Source organism: Baudoinia panamericana, assembly GCF_000338955.1.
Source record: "Baudoinia panamericana UAMH 10762 unplaced genomic scaffold BAUCOscaffold_3, whole genome shotgun sequence".
In the NCBI taxonomy this organism is placed as follows: Eukaryota; Fungi; Ascomycota; class Dothideomycetes; order Mycosphaerellales; family Teratosphaeriaceae; genus Baudoinia; species Baudoinia panamericana.
In genome coordinates this window covers 572534-586695 of record NW_006911259.1, presented here as the reverse complement: position 1 = coordinate 586695, position 14162 = coordinate 572534, and the positions used below count along the sequence as shown (strand labels likewise).

At 54.4% G+C, this 14162-nt stretch overlaps 8 protein-coding genes across 8 annotated transcripts; 3 read left to right on the top strand and 5 right to left on the bottom strand.

Moving 5' to 3' along the window:
* Window positions 1-415: 415 nt before the first annotated feature.
* BAUCODRAFT_382435 (uncharacterized protein) lies at window positions 416-1348 on the bottom strand. Its single transcript, XM_007675785.1, has one exon. It carries the CDS (start codon window positions 1111-1113, stop codon window positions 574-576), a length of 540 nt encoding a protein of 179 aa, XP_007673975.1. The 5' UTR covers window positions 1114-1348; the 3' UTR covers window positions 416-573.
* Window positions 1349-1443: 95 nt separating this feature from the next.
* Window positions 1444-2960, top strand: BAUCODRAFT_382033 (uncharacterized protein). The gene has a single exon (XM_007675784.1). It carries the CDS (start codon window positions 1526-1528, stop codon window positions 2873-2875), a length of 1350 nt encoding a protein of 449 aa, XP_007673974.1. The 5' UTR covers window positions 1444-1525; the 3' UTR covers window positions 2876-2960.
* A 14-nt stretch (window positions 2961-2974) lies between these two features.
* On the bottom strand, window positions 2975-4234 carry BAUCODRAFT_31111 (uncharacterized protein). Its single transcript, XM_007675328.1, has one exon. It carries the CDS (start codon window positions 4018-4020, stop codon window positions 3046-3048), a length of 975 nt encoding a protein of 324 aa, XP_007673518.1. The 5' UTR covers window positions 4021-4234; the 3' UTR covers window positions 2975-3045.
* Window positions 4235-5867: 1633 nt separating this feature from the next.
* Window positions 5868-6629, bottom strand: BAUCODRAFT_103364 (uncharacterized protein; the record flags this gene model as incomplete). The annotated part of the gene is made up of 1 exon (XM_007675783.1): window positions 5868-6629. A coding segment is annotated over one exon (762 nt), but the record flags the coding sequence as incomplete, so codon positions are not given.
* A 301-nt stretch (window positions 6630-6930) lies between these two features.
* On the bottom strand, window positions 6931-7713 carry BAUCODRAFT_382095 (uncharacterized protein). The gene is made up of 3 exons (XM_007675782.1): window positions 7695-7713; window positions 7264-7564; window positions 6931-7183 (listed from the first exon to the last, which is right to left on the bottom strand). The coding sequence occupies exons 2-3, from the start codon at window positions 7481-7483 to the stop codon at window positions 7092-7094; spliced, it is 312 nt and encodes a 103-aa protein (XP_007673972.1). The 5' UTR covers window positions 7484-7564; window positions 7695-7713; the 3' UTR covers window positions 6931-7091.
* A 1736-nt stretch (window positions 7714-9449) lies between these two features.
* On the bottom strand, window positions 9450-10395 carry BAUCODRAFT_382186 (uncharacterized protein). Its single transcript, XM_007675781.1, has one exon. The coding sequence runs from the start codon at window positions 10143-10145 to the stop codon at window positions 9825-9827; it is 321 nt and encodes a 106-aa protein (XP_007673971.1). The 5' UTR covers window positions 10146-10395; the 3' UTR covers window positions 9450-9824.
* A 17-nt stretch (window positions 10396-10412) lies between these two features.
* BAUCODRAFT_31108 (uncharacterized protein) lies at window positions 10413-10862 on the top strand. The gene has a single exon (XM_007675327.1). The coding sequence runs from the start codon at window positions 10685-10687 to the stop codon at window positions 10844-10846; it is 162 nt and encodes a 53-aa protein (XP_007673517.1). The 5' UTR covers window positions 10413-10684; the 3' UTR covers window positions 10847-10862.
* A 365-nt stretch (window positions 10863-11227) lies between these two features.
* Window positions 11228-13417, top strand: BAUCODRAFT_65065 (uncharacterized protein; the record flags this gene model as incomplete). The annotated part of the gene is made up of 2 exons (XM_007675539.1): window positions 11228-12748; window positions 12827-13417. Coding segments are annotated over 2 exons (2112 nt in total), but the record flags the coding sequence as incomplete, so codon positions are not given.
* Window positions 13418-14162: the final 745 nt, after the last annotated feature.

The following is a 14162-nucleotide window of genomic DNA, read 5'->3' as shown; positions in this document are numbered from 1 at the left end:
ACGATCAATACCTTTATCGCGATGGCCGTACCGCGGTCTTCGCTTGCCGTGCCCACACGTCTTCGCGGCCACAATGGCGACAATGAGCGCTCGAGCGGAATGATCTCCCGGCGTGCTGCTGAAAATGGCGTTGACGAGATCCTCCGGCCACTCCAGCAAGGCACCATAGGTTAGTAATTCGTCCATGGCGGCAGCCTGGTACGGTAGTGACTTGAGCGAGAGTCCATGCGCAATGGCGGAGACTAAGCGCCGGCATTGGGAGTCGATGTGCCACTCTGGGCTCGTTGGACGTGGCGGATGTTGTATAATACGGCCACTGTGCGTCCAATCCCAGAAGTCTGAAAAGTCTGCAAGGTTGATCTTCGGCAGTGGGATTGATGTGATAACACTCTCACCGCCAGGGCCGCCGGTAGACTTTATGATGGTCGTTTGCGGTTCATTGTGGGCCGCGAGGTCTGAAACGAACTTGCGTGGAATTTCGAAGATTGCCGCAGAACGCTCGTCGATAGTGAGTGTTACAGTATCCAATATACTTCCGCTACCGAGGCATCAGTGACTGGAGCCGACCTAAGGTCAGTTATATCGTACGTACTCTGGTAATGATAGAAGTCTCTGAGATAGCGGTGGTCTCGCCATTGGTAAGCCTTGACTTTCTGACAGCGGTCGGACTCGCGCAAGTCCTTTATTTTCAGGTGGAGGGCTGTCCGGTATGGCGGTCTCTATATCTGTCTGGTTGTCTCGTAAAGGTCGCAGAGCCTTGGGTCCGGATGTCAAACATGCAGGATGCTCGGTATTGCTGGGCGAAGTGGGATGGCTTTCAATATCGTCGGAATTGCCCTTTCTAGGTGTGAGTAAACGCCGGAACATTATGCTCGAGTCCACCGTATGCCTGCGTTGCAGGGTTGGTGTCGACGTGGTTGCTGCTTTGGGTTGAAGCTGAGTTGAGCTGCGCTTGCTGCTGCTGGAGAAGATGAGGGAAGCATCATGGCGATGCTGAAGCCTAGCAATTGTCTTCGCGACGAAGCACAGCTCGCGGTTAAGCGCGGCAAGCTTTTCGTCGAGGTCAGTGAACAAGTCGAAAGGGCTTGTAAGAGCACAGTAGTCTGCGATCATTGTGGGAGAACGAGGCTCGCAGGATTGTGCAGTTGGGAAGGAATGTGCGAGGAGGGTGAGAGAAAGTGAAGGCCTTTAATTTGAGGTCTAGCGCTTCCTTGCATCCTACATACTATACTTCACTCACCGATCTGCGAAATACAGTAGTCGCAGCGCCGTCTGATGTGAGGCGCCTTTGAAGCTCACCGACTTCGAGTTGCTGCAGCTTAATTTGGCTGTAGCTCCTTGATTGGCCAGAAATCCCCCGCTCGGCGGGTGGCTCCGTCTGGCTTGCATTGTACCTGCAGCCGGGTTGCCCTTAGAACAGCCTTGCGGAATTCGCGCCGTTTGCGGTCTCATATACAAAGCCAACGGCATACATGTATTCGCCGCAATGACGACTGTTGCATAGTAGCATCCCCTCCGTCAAGTCATGGGTTCGTCGGTCGACCTGGCCGCTGTGGGCACAAAGCTTACCAACGAGGAAGCCCATATCCATAAGGACAGGGTGGCGGACATACTGGGCCGCAAAGTCTTGACCTTCCCAGGGTCGCAGCCGGTGTCGTTTGCTCGGGAACACATTCAAACGCTGCAGAATGAAGACTACTTTTTATGTGAAAAGACCGACGGCGTACGGTGTCTCCTCTACCTCACCCAATGGGTTAATGAGCACCAAGAGCCAAGCGAGATGCAACTCCTCATCGATCGCAAGAACGACTACTACTGCGTTCCCATTGATAGTCTCCATCTTCCGACACCGAGTGACCGTGACCCGAGAGGCTTCGACATTGCAGGCTTCCACAAGGGTACGCTACTCGACGGCGAGCTTGTTTCCCAAAAGCAGCGTGATGGCACACGCCGGCTTGCTTATCTGATCTTCGACATGCTGGCCCTAGATGAAGAGAACATCATGCCGAAAACTTTCGCCAAGCGCTATGCTCGCATCCAGGAGCGCGTGATGAGGCCGTATCGCAAGTTTTCCGAAGCTTATCGGGCAGACGTTCAAGCGCAACCTTTTGCTTTGCTGCTCAAAGAAATGCAGGCTCCATACGGCACGGAGATGATGTTCAGGGATGTCATTCCTAAGCTACCGCACGGGAATGATGGACTAATCTTTACGCCCGTCAACGAGCCGTACGTGCCAGGCACGGATAGAGGCCTGCTAAAATGGAAGCCGCCACATGAGAATACAATTGACTTTAGACTGCAGATTGGCAGCTTCCCAATGATCGAACATGATGATGGTGACCACGAGGATTGGGACGCTAAGCCGGAGATCGAGCTGCTCGTGAACCACGGCGGCGGCAAGGATGGTGGCGACAAATACTTCGCTATGCTCACTTTGACCGATCAGGAGTGGGAAGCGATGAAGTCGATGAATCAGCAGTTCGACCACCGTATCATTGAGTGCTGGCGTGACCATCACACGGGTCAGTGGCGACCCAAGCTTGAAGAGGATGGCACTCCGCGCTTCCGAGATGATAAGGACAGCCCGAACCACATCTCTACTGTAGAGAGCGTCATTCAAAGCATCAAGGACGCAGTAACGCAGGAAGACCTTGTCAAAGCTGCTGGCAAGATCAGAACGGCTTTCAAGGCGCGCTTGCAAATCAAGCAGGACGAAGAGAAGCGAAGGGCAGCCGCAGAGGCGGAGCAGAGGCGGAAACGAGAGGACGGTCGATCCCAACAACATGCTCAGGCGCAAGCAAGGGACCTCGCCCATAAGGCTCCCCAGGCTCCACATGACGCTGGAATTGACGATGGGCCATCCTACTCCGAATGAGAATATCCGGAGCCACAGATCCCAGCTTGATTCCTGAGTGTAAGCTAGGTTCGTTGACTGCTGAGCTTCGCTAGCAAGATGTTGGAATGAGTCTGTGATACCCTGGGAAATGGCGTTGATTTATCTTACAGCGTTACTGTACACCTATTACCTTACAACTTTTCACGCCCCTAAGAGCGCGCGTCCTCTAGCCCCTTCGCATCCTCAGCCGTAAAGCTTTTGTGCATCCACGTACTCTGCTTATCCAACAAACTCCGCACCGACTCCGGACTGCCAAACTTAACACGCCCTTCCGACAGCACCTCGTCATCCAGCTCTCCGAGCCGCGCCAGTTCTCGTCTCACATACGCCGTCACCAGCGCGACATCGCGTACGTCCACGTCATCGCTCGCCTTGAACAGGTTCCTCCAAACTGCCGTAGCCAGAACCGCATCGCCCTTAATCAAGCCTTCATCGTAACTCAACAGCAACCCTCTCCACTGCAGCCACAGATCCTTGAGATAGCGATTGCGTATTCCTCTCGCCGCCATACCGTGCCACACCGCCATCCGGTCCTCCGCCGCATAGAAGAAGTGATCGAGCAGACTCTGATGCCATATCCCTGCATGCTCGCGCGGAAAGCACCGTAACCGGACCGTAAGCATATACATATGCAACATCATGACCTGCGCCCAGGAGTTGAACGTCACATCTAACTCCAGACCGCCTTGCGCACGAGGTGTGAGCCACCAGCCTTCGCCTTCTCCCACGTCTTCTCCCGCGGCGTTCTTGGGAGGAGGTTGCGCCGGTTTCTGCATGACGGAGGGCACGGTATAGCTGCATTGCGCGGCGCAGGCGCGGAAGAGATCTTCGGTGCTGCCGTAGGCGATGTAGGGTTCCGTCGTCCCGCGGAGGACGGGGGAGTTGCGGAGGGTCGAGGCTAGGTTCTTGGGAAGAGGGAGGGTTGGTGGTGGTTGAGATGAGCCTGATGGCTTAGCATTGCGAGTCGCTTTCTTCTCATCCGCGCGAAGTCGGGTGGCTGAGGAAACGGTTCGGATGGCACTATGTTGCTGAACTGGGCGCAATGTTTGCTGATGGTGGAGTTGCTGTCGTAGTTGCTGCCGTAGGGTGCGGAGACAGGAGTTGCAGACGGATGAAGACGCCATGGTTGAACAGTGGATGGGAATGTATGGCGTGGTTGCTTTGTCGGACAGCTTTTTGTGGTAGGACGAGCTGCATCCGACTGCGCGGCCGCCTCAGATCTCCCATTCATGAGCTCACCAGATCGCGCTAGCAGGGGCGCACAGGCCAATTAAAGGCCGCCAGTTAGCACCTCCACCACTTCCCCAATACGCCTTGTGATCCTTAACCTACGTCGACTGCAAACCACCGCAGAGTCAGAGGTTGGCGGCGATTGTTACGACACGTGTGGAACAAGCTTGTTATTTCAACTTTTCGTCTACACTCCGGCACCAATAAATGGAATACCTGATTAATTGGGTAAGCTCCTACCGCCGATGAAGGCGAGAATATCAATGGCCCCCCGCATGAACGTATGATATAGTGTCATCCAGCGCCTCATCATCACCGACCACCGTGACATTCTTGACGTCCGGACGCTGCTTCCTCGGTCCGCTACCGTTCATCGTCCTCGGCGCTCTTGCCGGCTTCACAGGCTTGCTCGCCTTAGCTGCAATTGCCGCCCATGTCTTTGGTGCGGATGCTGCTGGCGGTACAGGCGCCCAAGCGTGTTGTGGTTTGCCTTGCGCCTGCACTGGATGACCTGGCTGGCGGACATACAGCATGTCGCTGTCTGAGCCCGAAGACCAAGGCAACGAAGACTGCGGCGAAGACGGTGCTGCTGAACTGGAAAGTAGACTCTGCGTTAGAGTTGTGGCAAAGGCCGATGTAGCGGAGGTGGTGTTATTGACCGCTGCCGTGGTAAAGGGCGTGCGGCTGCCAGCATCGTATCTGAGGTATTCGGTTTCCTGTCGTAACACTTAGCTGCTGTCAGAAAACCAGGTGTCATGTATTGCAAGCTTACAAACGCCAATCTCAACCCAAAGTATTCAGCTCGTTCAGCACGCGATTTGTGTGTACTCTCCATCTCTGCCATACGTACCCACTCGTCTTCATCATCGTTTTCGAACCATCCCGAGCAGAAGGAGAAGTGCTGCCAGACCAAACCATGACAACTATAGTCCTCCGGCAACGGCTTAGCTGACCGTACGTTCTCCGAACCTGGCCAGCTCTTTTCGTGAGCACTTCGCACAATTCGAGCGGAAATCGGATAGTGTTGCGCCACTACATTCAAGAACGAGCAAATTTCACCCCACGGGAAATCCGAGAGGCCCAACAGAGTTCTCAACGCCGTATGAATGACTGGTAGAGCTGCACAAGCCCGCTCCGCCAAAGACAAGCAATGAGCAAACGAAAGCATGACCTGATTGAACGCCGTTGCATCTTTCAAAGCTGTGCCGGTGCGACACCGCAGGCCCGTATCCCAGCAAGCGAGTGTAAGCCTCTTCGCCCAGGTGAGCAACCGGAACGCTTCCGGACTATCTAGGTCGGTCTGGGCTGGTGGGAGGTATGAGGCGGCATTGGCGCCGAGTGTTGAGTTCGAAGATGACGTAGTCGGCCGGGATTGCTGGATGGTGTAGTCTAGGGCAATCCGTAGCGGGTTGATAGTAGATCCGTGGCCAAGGAGGGCAGAGATGTTGGCGACTGCTAAAGGAACTCCGCAGTCGCGCCAGCGGAAGCCATCAGGTTGCTGCAGAAGACCCATGGCCTTGTCAAACGTGGCGCTGATGACTGGCTCCGGCCTGGCCAGAAAAACCTCTGCATGGACTTTGCAAAAAGAAGCCTCAATGAGCAAACTCAAGGGTCTGGCGGGCTGGGCCTCGTCGGCAATAGGACCACAGAGGGTGGCTAGAGAGTCTCTGGCGTTCGGAAAGGCGACCTCGCATGTGAGCGACTTGCCATAGCAGGCGAATTTGCGAAGGCTTGGGCGCTCCAGAATCGCGAGGTGGTGATACAATCTGCCCACCTGTGGATGACGATCCGACGCTTTAATGTACCAGGATGCCGCCACACTGCCCCATTGAGCATGCGCCTCCCTCTCCTCTTCCACAGCCATACGATAGCGGGCAAGGTCACCTAAACACTCGATCCAGGTGTCCAGGAAGACTGGCACAGTCTCGTACAGTAGAGCCATCATCTGGTAAGCGAGGTAGATGAACGAGATCATATAATCTTGCGAGTCTGGCCTGCGGTGCCTGAGAACTTCCAGGAAAGCATGTATTGCGTGCTTCCACATTCTTGCGGGCATGGCGTATTTAGTTGGCAGTGCTCGCAATGCTGGGGTTGCAGACGGGTGCTGCGTTGCCATTAAAAAGTCATGATGCTCGTATAAGAGCGTACGATGTAGTGCAATAAGTGCTTGCCACTGACTAGTGTCGAGCTTGGAGCTTGGATCCGCAGCCTGTGCGGCGTCAATATTGATACATTTGGCCTCGACCATTACAAGCCCCGCGTAAATGCCCTTGATCTCTGTAGTCAGTTGTTCTTCCGAGATAGGCGAGCTATCAGGTTGAAGTATCAGACCGGGATACTTTGCTTTCTCGGCCAGGGTGAGTACTCCTGTTGGTCTTGGGTGACCAAGCGTACGTGCGCCATTTGGCTCCCTAGCGATCTCTTTTGCCAATGCTGATGCTTTATTAACGGTAACACCGTGGTTCGACAAGTCTTCTTGGAATGTATTGGATCGTGATGGCATAGTCTCATATCCTGAGTCTTGCCACCGCGGTGGAGGAAATTCGCACTCATCCTGAGATAGATGTACTTGTGCAGCATTGTCTGCACCGCAGAGGGCAACCTGTCAGCTGTACGGTCAAGGTCTTGTATGAGTCACACTCACTACGCTGCAAATATCGTGCGGCCTTTTGCGAATCACTGTGAAGAGCACCGCTTGGTTGCCTTGCGCCCGCCGTATGGCCGTGGCGTTGGGCTCTCCAGCCGGGCGACTGCTTACTTCCAGGCGGCCTCGGAAGTTCTCGGCTAGCAGAACGTTTACCAGTGACCACCGGCGCTCCGTTCAAGATACCCCGGCCGCGATACGCTCCTGGCGTGGTGCGCATTGATGCATCGTGTTCTAGAGACAAACGTCCCAAAGGGACGTCGGCCGTGGGTGAATGGCGCTGCTCTGGAGTCTCGGGAGGCGTATAATTCTCGCCGTCATTCATACGCATCGATCCTTCACAGACTGAAGAGTCGGGTGTGTAATCCTCACAGGGAGACTGGACAAATTCCGGACTATAGGCTCCCGAAAATCTGTTGACCGTCAGCATGCGACTTCCTTTCTTGTCAGGCGCCACCATTCAACGCAGCAAACACGCAGCAGACCGGCATACGGAGACGGTTTATGAGCTGGTCGACGTACACAGCTGCCTGGCCATTGGGGGCGTCATTGCTATGGCCACGAGGGGTGGCGCTCGTGTTTAGGCGTGGTGCGGGCCGGCCTTGCCGAGACGTCGCCAATATCGTTTGCGATTGCGATTGCGGCTTTGCGCGGCCTTGTTGGCCACGCTGAACTCGCGTCCAGCCATGCCCGAGCTCCGCTGGCTCACCCATGGAAAAGACGATGGTCAGGAGACAGGATCAGGTGTGTGCTCTATTGGTGGTAACCGGAAGCGGATTAAGCTGATTGGTGGGCTAAGCGACGTCAGCTTAACCGGTTCGCGTGAAATCCAAGCTGTGTTCCGTATGCACAGCCTTATCTGCCAGCTGCCGCGTTTGGACCCAGGAGCGATGATGGAGAAGGAGTTGAATATCGTCGACTCACCTGTGAGATTGGCGTCCGGAGTCTGTTCGCGTCACTAGCAGGACCATGCCTCTTAGAGCGAGAAGATCCTGCGGCAGTCTGCTTCGTCAGATGTCTCCGAGACGGCCCGCTTTCGCTGTGTTACGGAGGTTGCACGACTACTGTCATCGACCGGCCCACCGAATGGGATTCATGTGAGAGCACCAGGAATTGAATCACGATAGCAGCTCGCCATTTTAATGCAATGGTCAGCAAAGGCAACCTGCAACCAAACTGTTGCATGTCGTGGGGCGTAATCCGATGCTCAAGCGAGAGTATTGCCTTAATTGTGGCGTCTAGGCATAAAGGCAACTGGTTCGCATTATGCATTGCGAACTTTGTACAATCATCGCGAGCGAATCCCTTCACCGGTCTGATCGTGCTATGGCAGGGCCGACTCACAGACCCTCGTTTATATTTTGTTACAACCCAGCGCAGTTGTACTGCTTGACTCCTCAAGAAGCGCTCAGCCAAAGACGGCAAACAGTCACTACGCAAAGGCTGTTGCATCAGACGGCGCTCATGGCGGGTTCATTTACCTGTCTAGCCTCCTTAGGTGGTGTGTCGCCATCGTGCAGTCGGAGTGGAGCATTCGGTCCAGTCTGCCGCCCATCTGCTTGAGTCTTCATTCAGTTTCGGATCATCAGATACTCTGTGCTACCGAGACGTTGTGATGAAGGCAGATCCCAGCCCAACCGTTTTTGAGGGGCTGCACTGGCATGCTACCAGTAGGACCGGTCAGCCCTGCAGGCAATCAACAACTGAGTGATTGGGAATAGGGGGGCCGCAATGGCGTTCAGCAAGGAAGCTCTTCGGCAGCTTCCAACGGACCACTCACCAATGCACACCCTGATGTCCAGAGGCAGGCTGTAAGACCCTTTCGTTCTCATTATCACTTCTACGGCGTCGGACTCCTCCGGTATAGCACAAGGCGATAATGGAAGGCAGATATCGACTGATAATGCAGTTGGCTACACTGTCGCTGTGTGCTGGTCCAACCGTCTGTCTACCTTGACGACGTTTTCCGCCATGAGGACGCGATGCGCGGCAAAGGCCGCAATTTCTGATGCATCGTTGAAGAGTGGTTACCCGTCAGATGTCCCTCATCTCATTATCCTGATTGAGTATAATCAAGAGCATAAGCGCGGACGCTTGGAAGTGTATCCTCAACGCCAAAACTTGGGGAAATTGATATTCCACTGGAACCGGCCATGCGCACCATTTGCGGCAAAGGCAAGCGCGTGGCAGGAAGCTGACTGCCCGGTGGCTGTGGGCGTTTAAAACACGCAATGACCGGTGATTGACTCGCGCATTTCAACATTCACAAACAGTGCTAAATTCACCTAGTGCAGCCGCTTGTGCACAAGGGTGACCAGTCTGTAGACTTCCCATATGCTGCTGGGAAGTCATACGGGATCGGGCCCTAAAGCACTGCATGGCATCAGGGAGGGCGGCCTCAGCGAAATGTAAGCACAACATACACGGGCCCGGACGTCAGCCGCTTTTCAGCCGTAAGCTCGGGTCGCGGCTGGACTGACTCTGCTAAGCCGCGCTTTATAGGAAAGGCTTGTAACGTCCTCGACTTCAATACGCCGACGTCGTGGGCGGCTTGCAGGTTTATTGCGAGGAGAACGGACACAGACGTTGATGGTCCTTTCCCCTAAAACCGTCTCGCAGAAGCATACGTCCACCGTCAGCACGACCGCGGTCGTTACGTTTTCGGATTCGTCACGTCCAGGCTATGCTAGCCCTCCCGGACTGTGCTTTACCTACTGAGCCGCTCATACGTGGACTCCTTGTGCATAACCGGGCAAGATTGCAAATGAGCCAGCCCCTAAAACTGGAACGGACAAGCCTCCTTGACGGAAAACCATCCGTACGTGGATGACGGTACGTCTATAGCTATGACCAAATATTCCGACTGGAGAGTCTGTATTGGATCCTTAGCTGAGCGTGGTCGCTGTCGGCTTGTCGTTCGCCGCTTCACCAAAAGAGATGTAAATAACATTGCGTCCCCAGCGTGAACGACGTGCTTGGTGCCGTGGACGACTCGAAAAAGTCCTTACGGCGTGCCCTAACGACTTCCTACCTTATGTGCATGGCATGCATGTGCTATGAGCCCCGACGATATAAGCATTTCCTTTCACATATATCTCCGACAGAGTTGGTGAAGCTGCAAGGTAGCAATACAGTGGAGCTAGAAGGTCGCTTAGGCGTAATGAGGACCAGTACCACATAGCTCAAGTACATTTCATGTGGGCGTAATAGGAGAACGTACTCTCGAACGATATTGGCATGTAGTTTCGGTTTAACGAGAGTTGTGTCGAGGACGAGCACGCTCTTGGTCCATTCGCTGATTCCGGTGTTTGCCACATCCATAGAAACCCACTCCGCTTGAATGCTTTTAATCACTAGCTGGCTGTGGTTAAGCATGCCGCTTCTTAACACGTTCTGTGCCCCATGATGCCTGTCCCATACAGGGCGTAAGAGGCAGTGCAAAGTATGGGGCCGGTTGAATGCTTCAGGCCGTCCAGGGCATGGCAAACGAAATTTTCTAAGCTGCCAACCCTGTCTTTTCGAGTCATCAACAACAAATTAGCTGGATTGCCTACACTCCATAGACAATCCCATCTGACCAGGCTTAGACCCCTGCCGTATGGCAGGGCGAGAGACTGGAGCTGTGATCATAGCAGCAGAAGACGGCACCATCCCTCTGCTGAGGCTGCAGCGTATGAGTGGTCCATGAGAAATGTGCCTGCCCAGCGCAAACAAGCCGTAGCCAGGGTCATCGTCAGCGATCGAATTGTTAGGCGCTACAAGTGAGACTGTCGGCCACGTTGGCATGCGATTGCCGCAAGCTCCAATTTACGGTCGCCCAACAGCGGGGGAATGTGTTCATCTTTGCACTGATTGGTTGCAGCAGACACCGTCGAGGCAGGTGTGACAGTGCTGGGGTGTTAACAAGGTAGGTCATGCCCAAGTTTCAGGATGTGCGCCTTGCGGAGGGTAAGCCTGCTCACGCTTGCATCACGCTGTACAATCGTTTCATGAAGATCAGAAAGCACTGTATTTCGACGCGTTCGCCTGCCTTGGTGCCCAGGATTCGCCACTATTGCCACACCTTGGAATGGTAAACTCCTCCGGTTACGTCTCACCGCATCCCAGCGAGGGCGGAGAGCGGCAGTCTTCGGAAGTAATCGGGTTCTGCGTCGAAGAGACTGTTTACCACGAAGAGACCGTTAAACCGCGTAGCTTCATACGCACTCTTGCCAGTCGCCGTTTCTGTCAGATGACAAAAGTCTACCGCGGTATACCGAAGTGATGTCCAAATTAAACAAGGGCTGTCGAGACCGGTGAAGGACGACAGACCTCAGCCTTGCGGCGGCCTCGCGGGCTGACTTACGTAACACAGGAGTCGCTAGGCTTGCCACACTTCCACTCGATTTCTTACGTGTCGTATTGCGTCGCGTATACTAGCGTGAGCTCAGCCGCGTAGATACGCAAGATGAAGCTGTATGGAGTTCTGGGCACGAATCTTGGGCGGTGCTCAGCCTGCAAAGAGACCATCCACGGAGCGGTCCATCTCGGCCAGCGATCCACAAACGCGGTTGGTCCGGTACAAGCGATGCTTTCGCGCCATTCACGATCTTTGCAACAACACCTCGCGGGATCCTGCCAATGATGGACCTCTCTTTCATCAGCTCACTCAGGCGCTCGACAGACTTGTGGCGCTGACAAGAGAAGAATCGAAAGCTCCGGTAGCAAACCATCTGTGCCTGCAGTATGCGGCAAACGCGCAGATATACACCGTCATTGGCCGTGCCGCCATTGTCTCCCAGGACGAGCACATAGTACGATCAGCTGTCAGTTTCTTTGCCGCCCTAGTCGACAGCGAAGAGGATGATTTCCTCCTCAATCGGCAATTTGCTAAGTCGTTGATACGTTTGGCGACGAAAGTCCTCGAAGGCGGCGAAATCGTCGTTGTTCGTGAGACGGAAATAGCTATTCTCGAAGTCCTCTTCTCCATCTCCGCAAAGATTCGCTTGCAGCCAGAGTCTCTACTACCGGTGTGGTTTCAGTCCACCGTGAAGCCTGGGCTTGAAGACATTTTCGTGAGAGAGAAGAGAAGCTTCGTTGGCATCACGCAAAAGGCCGACTTTCCGCTTTGCTATCTTTTCATTGATCGCGTGCATCATGAGGGCAGAGTCGGCGACTTTGCCAGAACGGGCTTGCTTCACATCTTCGAAGCCACCGGGCGCTCGACAGCACTCGAAGAGTGGATCGTGTCCAGTGATCTACCGACTCTCTTGGCTTCTTCCCTCGGCGCTCTCTACAGTCAGCTTAGCCGCGAGCTTTCAATTGTGCATCCAGATACTCAAATACCTGCCGTGCTTGCATTGAGTGATTACACCACAAGCCATGCGCGAGCGACGGCGGAGTCAGCGTTCTCTGAGGAGCATCAGGCGCACATGAAAACCTTCCTTTCCTATCTCATGTTCTGGCAAGATGTGGTGGACTATTGTAAGAGTGCTGATGTCAAGCAGACCCTGCTTGATCACTTTCAGATACTCTTTCTTCAGCAACTACTCTACCCTTCAATCCTCCAGTCTAGCGACAAGGATGCCGGTAGTTCAGTAGCCGTGCTCACCTATATGACAACACTGTTGGATGTTCTTGATCAGCCAGATCTTGTGCACATGATCCTAACATATCTGCTGCCGTCAAAGCAGCACGCTGAGGAGCAGTCCCCATCTCCAGCAATCAGGAAACGGCCATCCATGCCACCGAGGTCACCTACTGCGCTCAAGCGAAGACAGAGTTTGATGCTGATCACAGCCCCACGCAATCCGACGGACGCTGTAGAGCCCGCGCTGTTCGATCTGGCGGACTTCATCCTCAACAGCCTAAGATCAAGCAGCAGTCAAACCGTCTTTGCAGCATTAAAGTTGACCACCACACTTGTCGTTCGAGACGCCCAGTACGCTCTCGGCCCCTTGCTAAGAGTACAACGCAGAAGACAGTCGGGTGTCCGTCCTGTCGCTCCTGTTGACAGCGTGGCACTCAAGGTCGACACCATCAGCCGTAGTGATGACGACGGCGGCAGGCCACGAAAGACTCTTGGTACATTTGAAGTGGAGACCGAGCAATATCTAGATGTTGTAAGCCGTCTTCATGATGGAAATATGCCGGAAGACGCTTATGCGTCCCTTTGCGACGACCTACGGTACTCTATGGATGTTCAGCCATCGCAAAAGGTTTCGGTCGGCGGACAGATGGATGATACAGGACTTCATTACCAAGTTCTGCGTGAAGATGATGCCGTCATGCATAACCTCACCACCTATCTGCGAACTTTCTTTACAAACGATGTAGATGTCAATCTGGCTCTGACCGCAGCAATCGCATCAGTCGCTACGTGCACCAATCTGCGCCTCGCTGATGGATGGATCGGGTACCAGCGCATGCCCGTTCAGACCTCTCAGAGGGGTGAGAACGCACCTAGAGCGTGGCAGGCATATCTGGACGACGAGGAGAAGGAGGCATGGTCTTGCTTGCGCAAAGCGTTAACGCACCCAACATTGTCGCCTAACGACACGCCGATCGTGCTTCGAATTTTGCAGTCGCTTGTCGCGGAGTGGGACTACTTAGCCAACACCGTGCCCGACTTTGCGCAACTTCTGGCACAACGCCAGAGTATGCTTCAAGATCTCAACCAAGAAGATAAGGTCAGCGAACCTCCGTCACTCATCAGCGGATATGCGGAGGCTAGTAAGCAATCACGCGGGCACAGCAGGATCTCTACCATTTCACCTCCAGCTCGTGGCCGCGACAAAGCCACCACTGTAGGCGGATCGTCTTCACTCTCACGGAGTCAAGCCGTAGCGCCTGCCTCACATCATCGGACGAGGAGTGACCGTGTACAGTTGCATCCGCCGCCGTCGATGTTTCAACCACCACCGCCGGAGGCTCCAGAGACTCCAGCTACGACAGACTCACTTATTCAGAGCGTTACATTTCCAGCAGAAGCACAACATGACGGCCTGCCAACTACGGCTGTCTCGACAGAACGCTCCGCCAGTCTCAATCACGTATTGACGAACGCCGTCCTGCTGCAACAGTTCGCTCTTGAGCTGCTCGCCGGCCTGCAGGTCAGGGCTGCCATCCTGGGCGATGCGGAGTTGCGGTTTGCGCGACCACTTGATGAGTCCTTGGATCTGTACTGAGGCGTTACGACGTTGGGCCGTGACTGAAATACTTAGACAAAAACCCTTGGGGAAGCTTTACCTGGCTGTTTCTCGAGTTTGTCCGCACTCGTGTTTACGATCCTGCATGCCATCGTCTCTACCCGCTCGTAAAACGTAGTCGACGGTTGATGCAACATGAGTATGCCCCACAGCGGTATACGCAAGCTGTGCAGTACATAGAGAAACCGAGCTGCACCGTTCGGTG

Coding starts and splice junctions, on each gene's coding strand:
- BAUCODRAFT_382033 (XM_007675784.1), top strand. CDS start 1,526: ATGGGTTCGTCGGTCGACCTGGCCGCTGTGGGCACAAAGCTTACCAAC.
- BAUCODRAFT_382435 (XM_007675785.1), bottom strand. CDS start 1,113: ATGATCGCAGACTACTGTGCTCTTACAAGCCCTTTCGACTTGTTCACT.
- BAUCODRAFT_382186 (XM_007675781.1), bottom strand. CDS start 10,145: ATGCTTAACCACAGCCAGCTAGTGATTAAAAGCATTCAAGCGGAGTGG.
- BAUCODRAFT_31111 (XM_007675328.1), bottom strand. CDS start 4,020: ATGGCGTCTTCATCCGTCTGCAACTCCTGTCTCCGCACCCTACGGCAG.
- BAUCODRAFT_31108 (XM_007675327.1), top strand. CDS start 10,685: ATGCCCAAGTTTCAGGATGTGCGCCTTGCGGAGGGTAAGCCTGCTCAC.
- BAUCODRAFT_382095 (XM_007675782.1), bottom strand. CDS start 7,483: ATGGGTGAGCCAGCGGAGCTCGGGCATGGCTGGACGCGAGTTCAGCGT. Junction 7,184..7,263: donor CCAGCTCATAAACCGTCTCC/GTATGCCGGTCT, acceptor GACGGTCAACAG/ATTTTCGGGAGCCTATAGTC.